At 43.4% G+C, this 14,177-nt stretch overlaps 1 protein-coding gene and 1 non-coding gene across 4 annotated transcripts in view; one reads left to right on the forward strand and one right to left on the reverse strand.

Moving 5' to 3' along the window:
* Window positions 1-361: 361 nt before the first annotated feature.
* LOC117796253 lies at window positions 362-465 on the reverse strand. Its single transcript, XR_004620617.1, has one exon. It is a non-coding gene; the product is annotated as a U6 spliceosomal RNA (small nuclear RNA).
* A 3,998-nt stretch (window positions 466-4,463) lies between these two features.
* Window positions 4,464-14,177, forward strand: part of MALT1 (MALT1 paracaspase) — a 57,598-nt gene continuing 47,884 nt past the window's right edge. For 2 of the 3 annotated variants that reach the window (XM_034642112.1, XM_034642113.1), the window contains exons 1-2: window positions 4,464-4,772; window positions 13,305-13,471. In XM_034642112.1, the coding sequence (XP_034498003.1) occupies window positions 4,498-4,772; window positions 13,305-13,471 (442 nt within the window). In that variant the 5' untranslated portion in view covers window positions 4,464-4,497. Of the gene's footprint in view, window positions 4,773-11,038; window positions 11,723-13,304; window positions 13,472-14,177 lie in introns of those variants that run through there. The other variant, XM_034642114.1, reaches the window with a different exon arrangement.

Here is a 14,177-nt window from a genome sequence, read left to right on the forward strand (position 1 = left end):
CGTGTGTCAGCATTTCCTTCCTTTTTAAGGATGAATAACACTGCATTGCGTGTACATACCACATTTTGTGTGTCCATTCATTTGTTAGTGGGCATTTGGGCTGTCCAGCTTTTGGCTACTGTGAATAATGAGGCTACGAATATTGGTGTACAAGGATCTATTTCAGTGCCTGCTTTCAATTCTTTTAGCTATATACCCAGAAGTGGGATTGCTGGATCATATGGTAATTCTATGTCTAATTTTTTCCCATTTCATTGAGATGTAATTGATGTACAGCATAATGATGTGACTTACATATATCATGAAGTGATTATCACAACAGTTTAGTTAACATCCATCATCTCCTACAGATACAAAAAAGATATACATGAAATGCTTCACAAATTCGCTGTCATCCTTGCTCAGGGGGCATATTAATCTTCTTTGTATCATCCCAATTTTAGTATATGTGCTGTCAAAGTGCACATTTAACTTTTTGATCAACTGCCATGCTCTCATATGATTCTCTTTTTTTAAAGATATATTTATTTTAGAAAGAGCGAGAGCACAAGTGTGGGGTGGGGGAGCAGAGGGAAAGGGAAAGAATCTCAAGCAGACTCCCTGCTGAACGTGGAGCCTGACACAGGGCTGGAACCCATGACTCTTGAGATCATGACCTAAGTCGAAATCAAGAGTAGGATGCCCAACCAACTGAGCCACCTAGACGTCCCACCCTCATGTGATTCTTAAGTAAAGCCAAAGATGAGGAACACTGGTGTTTCTCCTACATCCTAAGAGAGTACTGATTGGTAGTTGGTAAACATTATTGAGTGACTTCCTTCATTAATTGTATTGTAGCCCAATGCAGTTGTTTTTGTCACAAAGTCTGAACACTACCAGATGGATGGATCAATAGTAGTCTTTTGAAACCCCAACAAAATGTCTCCTGGCCATGAGAAATAGCACCTCAATTGCAGTTCCCACCTTCAGCTGAATGTGTCCCCAGTGATTTGTTAGTAATGATCATTTCAGTATCAGAGTTCTGAATGATATGCTTTGTAGATAATAAATTAGACCTGATCCAAGACTTTCCCTATCACAATGCCATATCTATCATGATACCTCAAATTATTTCTGTCATCAGACCAGTGCTCAGATATATTTTCAGGAATCGGAATAAAGGTGGTGATAACGATGTGACTGTGTTGCACATGAACGTCTTCCATCTCATACAGCACTGTTAAAGTGTCCGTTGAGAGTCTCCTGGGAGCTCATGGCAAAGGCATGAATAGGTGGCACAGACGATTCTTAGGGCAGTGAAGATACCATCTTTATAACACCATAATGGTGGACACATGTTAGTATACGTTTGTCTGAACCCACAGAACGTACCACACCAAGAGTGAACCCTAATGTAAACCATGGACTTGGGGTGGTTATGTGTCAGTGGAGGTTGTAACACGTGTACCACTCTGCCGCAGGATGTTGATAATGGGGGAGGTTGTGCATGTGTGGGAGCAGAGGGTATATGGGATGTCCCCTGTATCTTCCCCTTAATTTTGCCATGAGTCTAAAACTGTGCCCGCCCCATAAAAAAGCTTTAATCAAAACTACCTTTTAACAGTATTTGGCACAGAGCCTGGCGCAAGGTAGGCACCAGTATATATTTGCTAATGATTGAATGAATGAGTGAATGAATGAATGAATTTAGACAAGTAAATGTAGTTTGCTATGGATGATTATGATGGAAAAGTATGGAATACTATTACATGACTTAATTACTATTCCAAACTTGAAATCAAAATGGGGAAATGCCCCTAAGCCTTTGGGAGATGGCAGCAAGAAGGGGCTGCAGTGGATGTGGAGAGCATTGTCTCTGAGGGTACACTGAGTGGCCTCAAAATGGAGCTGAGTCAGAGGACATGAAGGGTGCTGGCATGGAATAAGGGTGAAAGACAAGGGGTACCATTTAAGTCACAAAAACTCCTCCTTCCTTCCTCTCTGTTGTATACCAATCCCAGGACCTGCAGGTTTTCTCCTGCACTAGGCTTCTGAAAACCTGTCCAGATATGAAATAACATGTTGTTCTGGCATTTTTAGTTAAAGTACCATCTAGAGTCAAATTGTATAAAGGAAGAGAAATCTATGAGTCAGTTTCCAGATTTGTATTTTGAAGATTACATCAATGGATTCCCATTGAAAGAAACCACAAGCTTCTTGCAGACTGTCTGGATTCACAAAGACCTATGTCACTTTCAACTAATGAGGAAGAACTCCCAAGTGTATCATTTAAAGATACGCATGAACTTTTAAGGCGCATTTAAAAGCCAGATCTCCGCTCTCAATTTTTCTCCTATCTGTGTATGATTGTAACGGTTGGGATAGGAAAGGAAGCTGAATTACTGTTTATTATTTTGTTCCCAAAATTAATCTGGCAATTTTGAGAGTACTAATATACCTTACATCTGTTTCTCCCAGACACTTTTTATATGTATACATTATTATCGCTCATTTAATTCTCATAATATCATTTGAAGCAGGTATTACATCTTCTGCTTTTCACACATGTAGAAATTGAAGCTGAGAAGGAACTTGCCTAAAGTCATGTTTCTAATAAGTGGCAGCATCAAAATTCAAATTCAGGGCTAATTCTAAAGGTCATAATTTTCCCTATTAAACCAGTATGCCCCTTAAGAGAACCACAGGGGGTGAAATGACATTAAAAAATATTAGTATTTGATTAAGAGGAGAAAAAGGCCAATCATAAAATGTAATGTCAGTCCATGGTAGAGGTTGGAGGGTGGTGGGTGGGGTGACTGAATAGGTTATAAAACTGCAAGGTAAGAGGCACCTGGCCGTCTCAGTTGGTAGAGAATGAGACTTTTGATCTCCAGGTCATGAGTTCAAGCCCCACACCTGGGGTAGAGTCTACTTAAAAAAAAAATAAAATAAAATTGCAAGGTGGAAAACAGGACCCAGACTAGAGTGAAATGAGAGAGGCAGTCCTACCGGCAGGAGAGGAGAAGCTGAGGAGGAGATGGGATGGGATGGACACCGTTAGTATCTAGCTGAGCTGAATTGGACAAAGATCAGATTGGGAAGGATTCTCCCAGGGTAAATAAGATAGATGTGCATTTTAACCCTTAGGCACATATGAGAAGCTGCATTAAGCAACACCTTGCACATAGCAGACTTAGAAAAAAGAAGTCTCTTGAATCTTAATTTTAAAAGACTAGTCAACTAATAAACACTAGATCAATAAAAACTAGACCTGATTTCCATAATTGGCAAATGCAGCTAATAGACTCTCATATATGTTCAGTGACGAAGAACGAAACAGGAAGACACCAGAAGTGACTGGGAAAGGTTTGCCAAGTCAAACTGAGTATGAAACAAGCTTTTGCATTTCTAAGGATAATAGCATTTGTCATCTACTATGTGACAAGCACAGTTACATGCTTTACTTACATTAACTCCCTTAATTCTGGTAACAACTCTATACATACTACTGTATTTTCAGTCCCATTTTAACAGATGAGGCAGAGAATTAAGTAACTTAGTCAAGGTCATAAAACTAGAATCCAGCAGATCTTTCTGGATCTAAAGGTCGTGCCATTATACCGCATTCTGAACTTTGCACTTAACACCGATGAAAAAGTATAGTGATTGCTTGTGCTGAGAGTACCTGACTGGACACATTCCATAAGTTGCTTGCTTTTGCCCCAAACTACTCTATAGTGTTTTCAATGGGTGGCAGTGTGACTCGGAAGAAACCAGGCAATTCCTGCTAAAAAACAATCATTTCCAAGATCTTCCGCCCAGCTAAAAAAAAAAAAGTCTAGGCACAGATTTCGAGCAAATTTCCATTAGGTATCTGATGTCTAGGAACCACTTCCCTTGGCAATGCTGTACACATCAAACCCTAAAACGAGGAAGCCTCGGCTGAGGTTGCCCAACGCGGGTGCTGGCACACGCAAGTCACTGAGTCAGCTCAGCGCGGCGGGAGGCCGGCGATAGAGAGCCGCGAGCTCCCGTCTCCGGCGTGAGGCAATCCTCCTCCCACGGTCTCGGGAAGCCCCGACGCCGCAGGCATCCTAGCCGAAGTGGAGCCGCCCGGGCGTAGCTCCTCCACCGCTTCCTCCACCAGCTGCAACCACCCAACCCTTCCTGCTCAGCCCGGACTCCACCTCCCCGGCTCCGAAACGCGCGCCTCCGCGAGCGGGCAACTGCGGCGGGGGAAAAGGAAGGAGACGCGCGGCGGTGCGCAGGGGGGCGGCCCCGCGCAGGGGGGCGGCCCCGCCGGAGGCCCCGCCCCACCAGAAGCCCCGCCCCTTCGGCGCAGCAGGCGCCGGCCCGCCCGCCTGGCTCCCCCAGGCAAACCTGTCTCGGTTGGGCGGGGAGCGGAGCTTCCTCTTCAGAGTGCGGTGCGGTGTCGCCGGATTTGTCCTTCCGCCCCTGCCTCCGCGGCGCCGGGGCGAGAGGGGGCGAGCGGAAGGTGCGCTGGAGCCGAGGCCAGCGATGCGGCCGGGGGGAGCAGCGCAAGTCGCGGGGTCGCCGGCGTTGGACGGGTCTCTGTGCGGGGAGCTGCTGCAGGCCCCGCCGCCCCCGGCCTTGCAGCCGCCTCCGGCCGCGCCGTCGGGGCCGCCGCTCCCCGCTCCGACCGGCGCGACCCTCAAATGCCTTCCGGAGCCGCTGCTGCGGAGACTCAGCGGGACCCTGGACCGAGCGCCCGAGGGCCGGGGCTGGAGGAGGCTGGCCGAGGTGGCGGGGAGTCGGGGGCGCCTCCGGCTGAGGTGAGGGACGGGGGCGCGGGGAGTATGGGGGGCGAGCGGGCGCCGGGGTGGGAGGACCGAAGCCCGGCGGCTGGAGTGGTGCGGGGGCCGCTACGGTGAAAGGGGCGCGGACGGGGAACTGGGTCTGGAAAGCGTGGGAATGCCGGAGATTCGAGGTTGGACCCTCCTCCCCGTGAGCTGAAAGGGAGAAGTGGAGGGCGACCCAGGAGGATATGGAGAGAAGGCGAGCTGTTTGGAAACCACTGGGACAGGGCAGTCATTCCAAAGGACCTAGCGTACAGTGTGGGCACAGACTGGGAAGACCGAAGGAAGGCTAGGAAGGCCAAGTGCAGGTAAAGAGATCAGGAAAGCGAAGGGCTTGGGTGCAGGATTTCTTGGAAGTTTTTATGTAGGAGAGGATGATGATGGGAAAGGCTGAAACTAAAACTGCCGTCTTTCTCCATCAAACCAACTTACCAGGTTCTCTTCTTGACTTCGCCGTGAGCACTGAGCTCGAAATAAAACTATTTTCCTCTTCCCAGTCTAGGAACTGTGAACTTTTGGTCTCGGGACTTCTTCACACTGTTAAGAATTATTGAGGACCCCAGAGAGTTTTTAATGTGGGTTCTGTGTATTACATGCATATAATGTACACTGATAATTACCCTATTAAAAATTAAAGCTAAGAACCATTAAAAATGTTAATTTATTTAAAAAGAATAACCTGTTACATGTCAACAGAAATTACACGTTTTTGTGGAAAAACAAACTTTTCCAAAACAAAAAGAAAATTAGTTAGAAAAGTGGCATTGTTTTACATTTTGAAGATCTCTTCTATGTCTTGTCTTTATTGCAGAGAACTGGCCTCTTCTCCGTGCCTCTCTGCCTTCGGTCTGTTGCACTATCCCAGGTCATGTAACACTGGATACTCCACAATGTACACTTCCTCAGAGAGTGAATGAAAATGATAAATAACATCTCAGTGTTACTGTGAAAAATCGTTCTAACCTTATGGATCCCGTGACATGGTCTCAGGGACTGCACTAGGGGTGCCCAGACCACACTTAGAACCACTCTGCTATGCCATTGTTAGGATTTTGGTCTGCCTGGGAATCCCTTAGAAGTTTTTTTTTTTTTTAAAGATTTTATTTATTTATTCGACAGAGATAGAGACAGCCAGTGAGAGAGGGAACACAAGCAGGGGGAGTGGGAGAGGAAGAAGCAGGCTCATAGCAGAGGAGCCTGATGTGGGGCTCGATCTCATAACGCCGGGATCACGCCCTGAGCCGAAGGCAGACGCGGTTGCTGTGCCACCTAGGTGCCCCTAGAAGTTTTTTTTTTAACTTCTCATATGACTAAACTTTGTCTTGGACTATAATTACTTCTACACTTTCTTTTGAACTCCTTGAGAACAGGAGGCATCAGTTAAGATTCTGTGTGTTATCTATAGAACCTATCTTAGACGCTATAAATACTTTTGAATTGAGAGGGAAGTCATTCATTCACAATTAACGTTTATTAAGTGCCTAGTATGAGCTAGAAGTTCTAGAAAATAAAAAGATGACAAATATTTAGTTCCTATTCACAAGAACCTCTCTAGTAATGGACTGTTATTCTGGGACATTCACAAATAACATGTTAAATGCTATGTTTGGTGTGAATAATAATAATAACAATGGCTTGTTCTCATTTATTGAGCACTTGCTGTATATCAATGCACTAAGTGTTTACATGCATTAACATGTATAACAACCTCGAGTTTCAGAGTTTGGGGTTAAACCAGGGTCATGATGATTTAGGGTTCTTTGGCCACAGAGAGAAGTAATGATGTGAAGTTGGAATTAAGAAGTGGTAAACTTGCAAAATTGAGTGGACAGATGGCACAATTTTCTCTTCCGGGGAAAAATGTGCTTCTCTTAGGGAGAGGGGACTGTGCAACGAGAATCCAAAATACTATTATGCTATGTCTGTAGATTTCTGAATTTCTAGACTTAATAACAGTGTAAAAAGTTGTCTTTGGGGATCGGATTATCAGATCTGTGATTGGTTCGTTTGTGATTAGTATGCTAGTTAGGGAAGGCTCTGGACTTTCCTGAGAAGGGTCTGGGAGTGAGGACTCCTAATTCGGCAGTAGAGGAATGAAGAAAGGAAGTTCCTGCCACGGAGGAAGCATGGCTGAAGTAGTGGGTACCTGACCTCGGGTGCTCAGTGTTCCTCCCCAAGCCTTCAGTCACGTTTGCCGAAGGCTACAGAATGGTTCGTTTGGCAAACTAATAGAAAAGTCTGAGGCCACATCTCTGGCGAAGGTAGTACAGGCAGAGGGCAGTCGCCTCGCAAGAGGTGACAGGCAACAAAGGATGTGCATTTGTGAAATCTGACAAATTCCAGTGTAGGAAGTGTGAAAAGAAATAGATGGGATTTCACCAGTCTTCCATGATGAAGATTAGTTCAGTATAGGTGAGTGGTGGTGGGAGTGGGGGCACCCCTGCAAGTTAGAAAATTGGAGAACACTGAAGTCACATACCTACTGAAATCAGAATTAAACTGGCATAAGAAAAGGTTAACAAGGGGAGCTTAGGGGCTGGAGAGTGACATCTGAGGGGGCAAGGTAAGCTAGTGATGCTTACTCTATTTAAGACAAAAAAAAAAAGCTATTTCAGAGTAATTTCATACAGGTGCTAGAAGGGCATCTATGATAGAAAGTCTCAGAGGTATTTTTCTCTACAGTCAGGCCGAAGAACTGAAGTGTGAGGGTCCAGGTGGACAACAGTTCCCATGAGGTTGTGGACTTTTTCCCCTAAAATCTTCCCAGGTTGTCTATTGTTTCTTTTCACATGTTTCTGACTCTGTACATGTTTCCTCAAATAGATGAGAATTTAATGAAGAAACCACAAGAGTCCATCCTGAACTGTCCATCAGGGATTAGGAGTAATTGTAAATGTTTTCATACAATTACGGGTGACTGAGAATCAGTCCTGGCTTACAGTTTCCCACAACCGTGTGCATACAGGACTGCCCTAGATACAGACTCAGCCCTAATTCCTTTCCAAACCCCCCTGATACTGAACAGCCTCTGCCGTCAGTGCCGATGGAGGCAGGTTCTGAGTGTCTTGCCCAAGCTACATAAACTGTGTGGTGGTGTCGCCACACCCTGAAGGTGACAGCTTTCAGGAGGCTCTAAGGCTGCCTGGACTCCATGCGGGAGGGAGCTTAGGAAGGGGACTCTGAGGCTCGGACCACGGAAAACCGTCACTGTGCACGCGCTGTACCAAAGGTTCTCTGTAGCTGCAGACTTCTGTCCTCATGCAGTTTATGATAAGGATGAGAACGTGTGACAAGCTGAAACAAAGGCTCTCCTCCTGTCTCTGTCTCTCCGGTCTGTGTCTTCAGTGTCTTGAAATTTGGAGTGTCATAGGATCCAGGCTTTGTGTCTCTTTATCACGTGTCTTCACCCAGTCCCCTTCTCGGAGTATCCTTAAGACTCAGGACCATACACACTTAGGTGGAGTCCTCTTAGTTCGTATCTTCAGCCCCTATCTTTGCTGTGAACCCCCTAGACTTGTACCTGTAGATGCCGATTTGCCATCTCCTCATGAATGACTAAGATATCTTAAGCGTTGCATGTCCAAAACTTAGCCTCTTTTCCCCCACAGACCTGTTTCTCGTGCAGTTTTCTGTATCTCAGGAAATGGCAACTGCACCCCTCCGATCGCTCAGCCCAAACTTCAAAATTTTACACACCACCTTTACACACCACGTCCGTCTTGTCGGCGATCCGCGTTTGCTGTGCCTTCAACGTGCATCCAGAATCCAACCCCCCTGCCCCAGTGCTGGGCCAGCCACTGCCCTCTCTCACCGGGATCATTCCAGTAGCTGCCTAACTTTTCCTCAGCTTGGCCCCTGCCCCCAGGCTATTTGCAGCCTAGCGGCGAGAATTAATTACTCTTTTAAAATGTCCAATCAGGTCTTACCTTTCCTCTGCTCAAAACCCTTTAATTGCTTTTCTATTTCAGGATTAGGACACCAGTTAGCTACCAGTTATCTCTCTTGGACCCTGTTATCTTCCTCCCTTTCTCTAAGCTCTGCACACTTGCCTTCTTGCTTTTGTCTTGAACACAGAAGGGTCTTTGTACTTGCTCTTTCCTCAGTCTGAGATAGTCTCCACAGGTGAACCATATGACTTGCTCCGTCACCTCTTCAAGTGTTTGCTTACAGGTCACCTCCTTCAGTGAGGTCTTCGCTGATCACATTATTTAAAATTACCCCGTATATCGGCTCCAACATTACTTAGCCCTCTGCTTTGTTTTGTTTTTCTCCAGAGGACTTATGACCGACCATTGGATGGAGACGCACATACATACACACACACACACACACACACACACACACACACCCTCTGTTTGTCTGCCTATGCGTGCATATATATATTTATATCTTGTAGGAAAACCCAGGATGATAAGGAATTTTGTCTTGTTTGCTACAGTACCCTAAATACCTAGGGAAAATGGTTGCCCATTTTAAATGATTAATAAGTAGTTGCTGAACTAATGAATAGAGATTTCAAAGAGTAAATGTTCCAAGAAGAGAAGCAAAAAAACCTAAAAGCAGTGTCATGATTTGTACCCTAAGGGATGTATGCTGTGTTTTATTTGAGTATATATTTTTCGAAGTGAAGAGAAATACAAATATATTTTCTTAAAAGCAAAGCCCATTTGTTTCGGTAATAGTCTTTTAGCTTAAATGAGAAATTCCAGTTTAGGGCCGGTAGAAACCACTTCAAAGCACAGTCTTACGGGAATGTAACTAAAAAAGGAAAGAAAGAGGCTGAGTGTATAGAAGCATCATCTTAGCTGAAAGCTAGTGCCCAGGCGGAAAATCAGTAAAAAAGGAAAGGAGATACAGAATCTTGTTTTTCTCCTGTGCCTCTTGTATTGGAAATTTTTGTCTACTTCACCTCAACCTCTTTCTTCATTTGGAAGAAAAAAGTCAAATTGTTTTTCACTTTTTCTGTATCAGTATAAACATCAAAGCATCACTTGGTTGCATTTGTTGCGATGGCTTCTGAATTTTATGTACCAGATTCCGACCACCTTTCTGAATCATAAAAAAATATATATATTTAGCATACAGAATCCTTGTTTTTATAGATCTCATATTCTAATTATTTAAAGAATGGTAATCCTTCTATTGTCTCTAATACTGGTTTCTTGACCTGGGTGTTACAGGGACTAATGAAAGAAAATTTTACAGAATAGAGGAGCAGTAGGCATCTGCAGCTTTCGTTGTTGCTGTCATGACAGCCACAATTATTCCATAGGAGAAAGGACACTTTAACACTAAAAAAAGTGGGAAAGACCATCTCAGAGTAAAAGGCAGTCTTATTGCCCTTATTTTTATCATTTTGCCATGGACTTCAGACTGTGCTACCACGAGTCTACTGTCCAGAATTTGGGAACAGTTGATCTATATTATGATTCACATTTAACAAAAATAGAGTATTGAATATACACATTTAACTGAGACACTTAGAAAAGAATACCTAGTGAGTATAGAGACAGGAAGCCTTGAAGGACCTGATCAGGTTAACAAACTAGTAATTACTCAAAAATATTTTTTAGGAAAAGCGAAAGCAGTTTCAGAAATCAGCATAATTAGGAAACTATTGTTCTTTTAATAGCCCATATTTTTATTGTATAAGAACTCACTTTTATTCAGTGCTTATTATTTGCCAAGCACTGTGCTAAGTACTTCTAGCACAGATTATCTAATTTAATTCTAACAATCCTATAAGATAGATGATATTAGTATTGAAATTATTTTGGGGCGCCTGGGTGGCTCAGTCGGTTAAGTGACTGCCTTCTGCTCAGGTCATGATCCCAGAGTCCTAGGATCAAGTCCCGCATCAGGCTCCCTGCTCAGCGGGGAGTCTGCTTCTCCCTCTGCCCCTCGCCCCTCTTGTGCTTGCGCTCTCACTCTCTCAAATAAATAAATAAATAAATAAATTTTTTAAATTATTTTGGTTGGATACATTTTTTTCTAAAGTTATGAGATTACAAACTTTACCACAGAACTATAAATCTTGAGTGACCATTATATAAATTCTATGGTAGCCTTTTAATAAAACTGGTCAAAATGAGTATGGATTAAGAATATTCCAGGAGCACCTGGGTGGCTCAGTCGGTTAAGCATCTGACTGTTGATTTTGGCTCAGGTCATGATCTCAGGGTGGTGAGATCAGTCCCTGTGTCGGACTCTGCACTGAGCATGGAGCCTACTTAAGATTCTCTCTCTATCCCTCTCCCCCTGCCACTCTCTCTCTCTAAAAAAAAGAAAAGAATGTTCCAAGTCATATGAAAACTTGCTCACCTTGCATCTGGCACAGCTGTGATACTGTTACGTCTGACCCTTTCCATCTGTCCAGTCCTCTAGCCTTTTTAGTTATGATTGAAATTCACGCAGTAATCATTCAGTTATAAATATGGGCAAGACAGATTTTAGGTATTGCTCAGTTTAAAACATGGGGTTTCTGTTTTCAAGGAGTACTGTGATCTAGTTAGGCAGAGAAGACATGCCTATGAAAGAAAAGCTCTTGGTTTTAAGGCAAAATTGCGTCAACTGAGAACAACAGGGGTCTGCAAACAAGGATCCCTGAGCCGCATTTGGGCCACTGCCCCTGTTTTTGCAGTTTATGGGCTAAGATTGGTTTTTATATTTAAAAAATTATAAGACAAAACTAAAGACAAGAAAGAACATGCAATAGACTGTATGGCCCAGAAAGCCTAAAGTATTTTCCTATGGCACTTTACAGAAATTTGTCAACCTTTAATATACAAGATAAGCACCATCAGGAGAGTATGTCTAACGTGTGTTTGGGGGACTTGTGTGGCCTGGGCGAACCTCACAGAGAAGCTTGAGTTTATATTGGACTATAAATTGGAAGGAAAGGAGAGGTCGCTGCGAAGGTTTGTGAGGTAAATTCTACAATATATCATGGAAATTATCTAAAGGCTTTGGTTGGCCTTTGTTGTTGGTTATGTCTCTTTGGGAAGATTTTGGGGGGCTTTTTTGGTTGTTTTGATTGTTTGATTTAATTTGATTGTTTTTCTTCACTTGAATGTTTCGTACTTGTGCTTTCCCTTTCTGTGAAATGGTTGTCCCAATACTCCTTGTCCCATTATTTATGGCCTTCTGTAGTCTGATCTTAACCTGTCTTTCTAACCTTGTATATGACTACTGAACACAATGATATTGAAATGGTATATGTATGTTAAATAGTGATAGTGAAAAAAATAGTTTTAACAAAAGAACAGTGAGACAGAGAGTAGATTCTTTGGAGCGGAGGTCAGCAAACTTTTTCTATAAAGAGCTAAATATAAATAGCCCATATGTTTAGCTTTGCAGACCAACTACTCACCTCTGCTTTTATAACAGGAAAGCAGCCATCCACCTCCGTAAACGTGTATGTGAACGAGCGTGGCTGTGTTCCAACGAAACTGTTCACAAAATCAGGTGACTGGCTGGGTTTGGCCCACAGACCAGTGTTTGTCTTGCCCCTGTGTTAGGGTATTTCTAGGTACTTAGAAGTACTTTAAATGTCAGTACCACTGATAGTCTTTTAAAAATTGTTGAAAAAAATGAGCACACATAGTAAAACATTTGACAGTACAAAAGGGTTTATAGTGAAAAGTTGAATCGTTCCAATTGTGAGCTCTGCTGCTCTGGCTCCCCTCTGTAGGAAAATCACTATACTACCAGTTTCTTGGCTATCTTTTCAAAGTTAACTCTGTACATATAAGAACAAACACATATGCTTGCTACTAAAAATGGTATCCTGCAGAACAAACACTGTTCTGTACGTTCATTCGTATGAATACATATGTAGGCTCTCTACTTTGCTAATACAAAATAACGTATGGTAAGTTTTTTCATTTTTCAAGATGTCTCAAAGATCTATGCCCTTTTTGGGGTCATATTATGCTTTATAAAAGTGCAAGAACAAGTAGAGAAATTTATCTTATCTTTCTTTTTTTTTTTTTTTAAAGATTGTATTTATTTATTTGACAGGGAGAGACAGCCAGCGAGAGAGGGAACACAAGCAGGGGGAGTGGGAGAGGAAGAAGCAGGCTCCCAGCAGAGGAGCCTGACATGGGACTCGATCCCAGAACTCCGGGATCACGCCCTGAGCCGAAGGCAGACACTTAACAACTGAGCCACCCAGGCGCCCCTCATCTGATCTTTCTAATCCGTATTCCCAAATTAAAAGTAGACATTTTGATCAGTATCAAAACCAAATTTCTCTCACATCCTGTTTTAAGATTTCTCTCATCTTCTGATTTAGTATTCAGGGGAGCTGAGTTGGAGAAGGGCATAAAGAGGAATTCCCTGTGATGGCAAAAGGAGGAGGAAAGAACGGTAGCATTCATAATGGAAATAACTTTTCACCGCTCAACGACTCACAGTTTATCCCTACAACACCTGCCGTCATGGCAGACATATAGCAGGCATATCGTGTTGGAGAAGACTGTTGACTTGAATTAAATCTGTTGTTTGCAGTTGTCTGGACTTGGAGCAGTGTTCTCTTAAGGTCTTGGAGCCTGAAGGAAGTCCAAGCTTATGCTTGCTGAAGCTGTTGGGTGAGAAGGGTTGTACGGTCACGGAACTGAGTGACTTCCTGCAGGCTATGGAGCACACAGAAGTTCTGCTGCTTCTTAGCCCCCCAGGTAGGTTCTTCTCTCAGGTCTGTTCTCCGGGACTTCGCGGAGACAAACTTAGAGGAAAATATCTCATTTGATAAGGAATTGTATTAAATAGTTTTGTAAAATGCAAATGTATGGAGACTCATTTTTTTCCTTCCAGGTTAAGACTAAAGAACGCAAAAAGCAAATACAACACATAAACATTGATTAGATTGTGGTTCAAAAACATCAGTTATAGAAGACATTTTGGAGACAAGTAAAGCAATTTGAATTTAACATGTATATTAGATATTAGGGAATTATGTGGAAATGGTGATATAGTCTGTAGAAGAATGTCTTTATTCCAGGGAGATGCGTGCTAAAATAGTTAGGGGATGGAGCACCTGGCTGGCTCAGTGGGAGAGCATGTAACTCTGATCTCAGAGCGTGAATTCGAGCCCCACGTTGGATGTGGAGCCTATTTAAAAAATAATAATCATAATAATAATAATAAAGTAGCAGTAAGATTTCTTTCTTTTTTTTTTTTTAAGAATTTACTTATTTATTTGAGAGAGAGAGAGCAAGATAGAGAGCATGAAACCGGGGGGTGGTGGGAAGAGCAGAAGGAAAGGGAGAAGCGGACTCCCTGCTGAGCAGGGAGCCCGATGCGGGGCTTGATCCCAGGACCACGGGATCATGACCTGAGTCGAAGGCAGACACTTAACCGACTGAGCCACCCAGGCGCCCTGTG

The sequence above is a fragment of the Ailuropoda melanoleuca genome, chromosome 14, assembly GCF_002007445.2.
Source record: "Ailuropoda melanoleuca isolate Jingjing chromosome 14, ASM200744v2, whole genome shotgun sequence".
NCBI classification, from domain to species: Eukaryota; Metazoa; Chordata; class Mammalia; order Carnivora; family Ursidae; genus Ailuropoda; species Ailuropoda melanoleuca.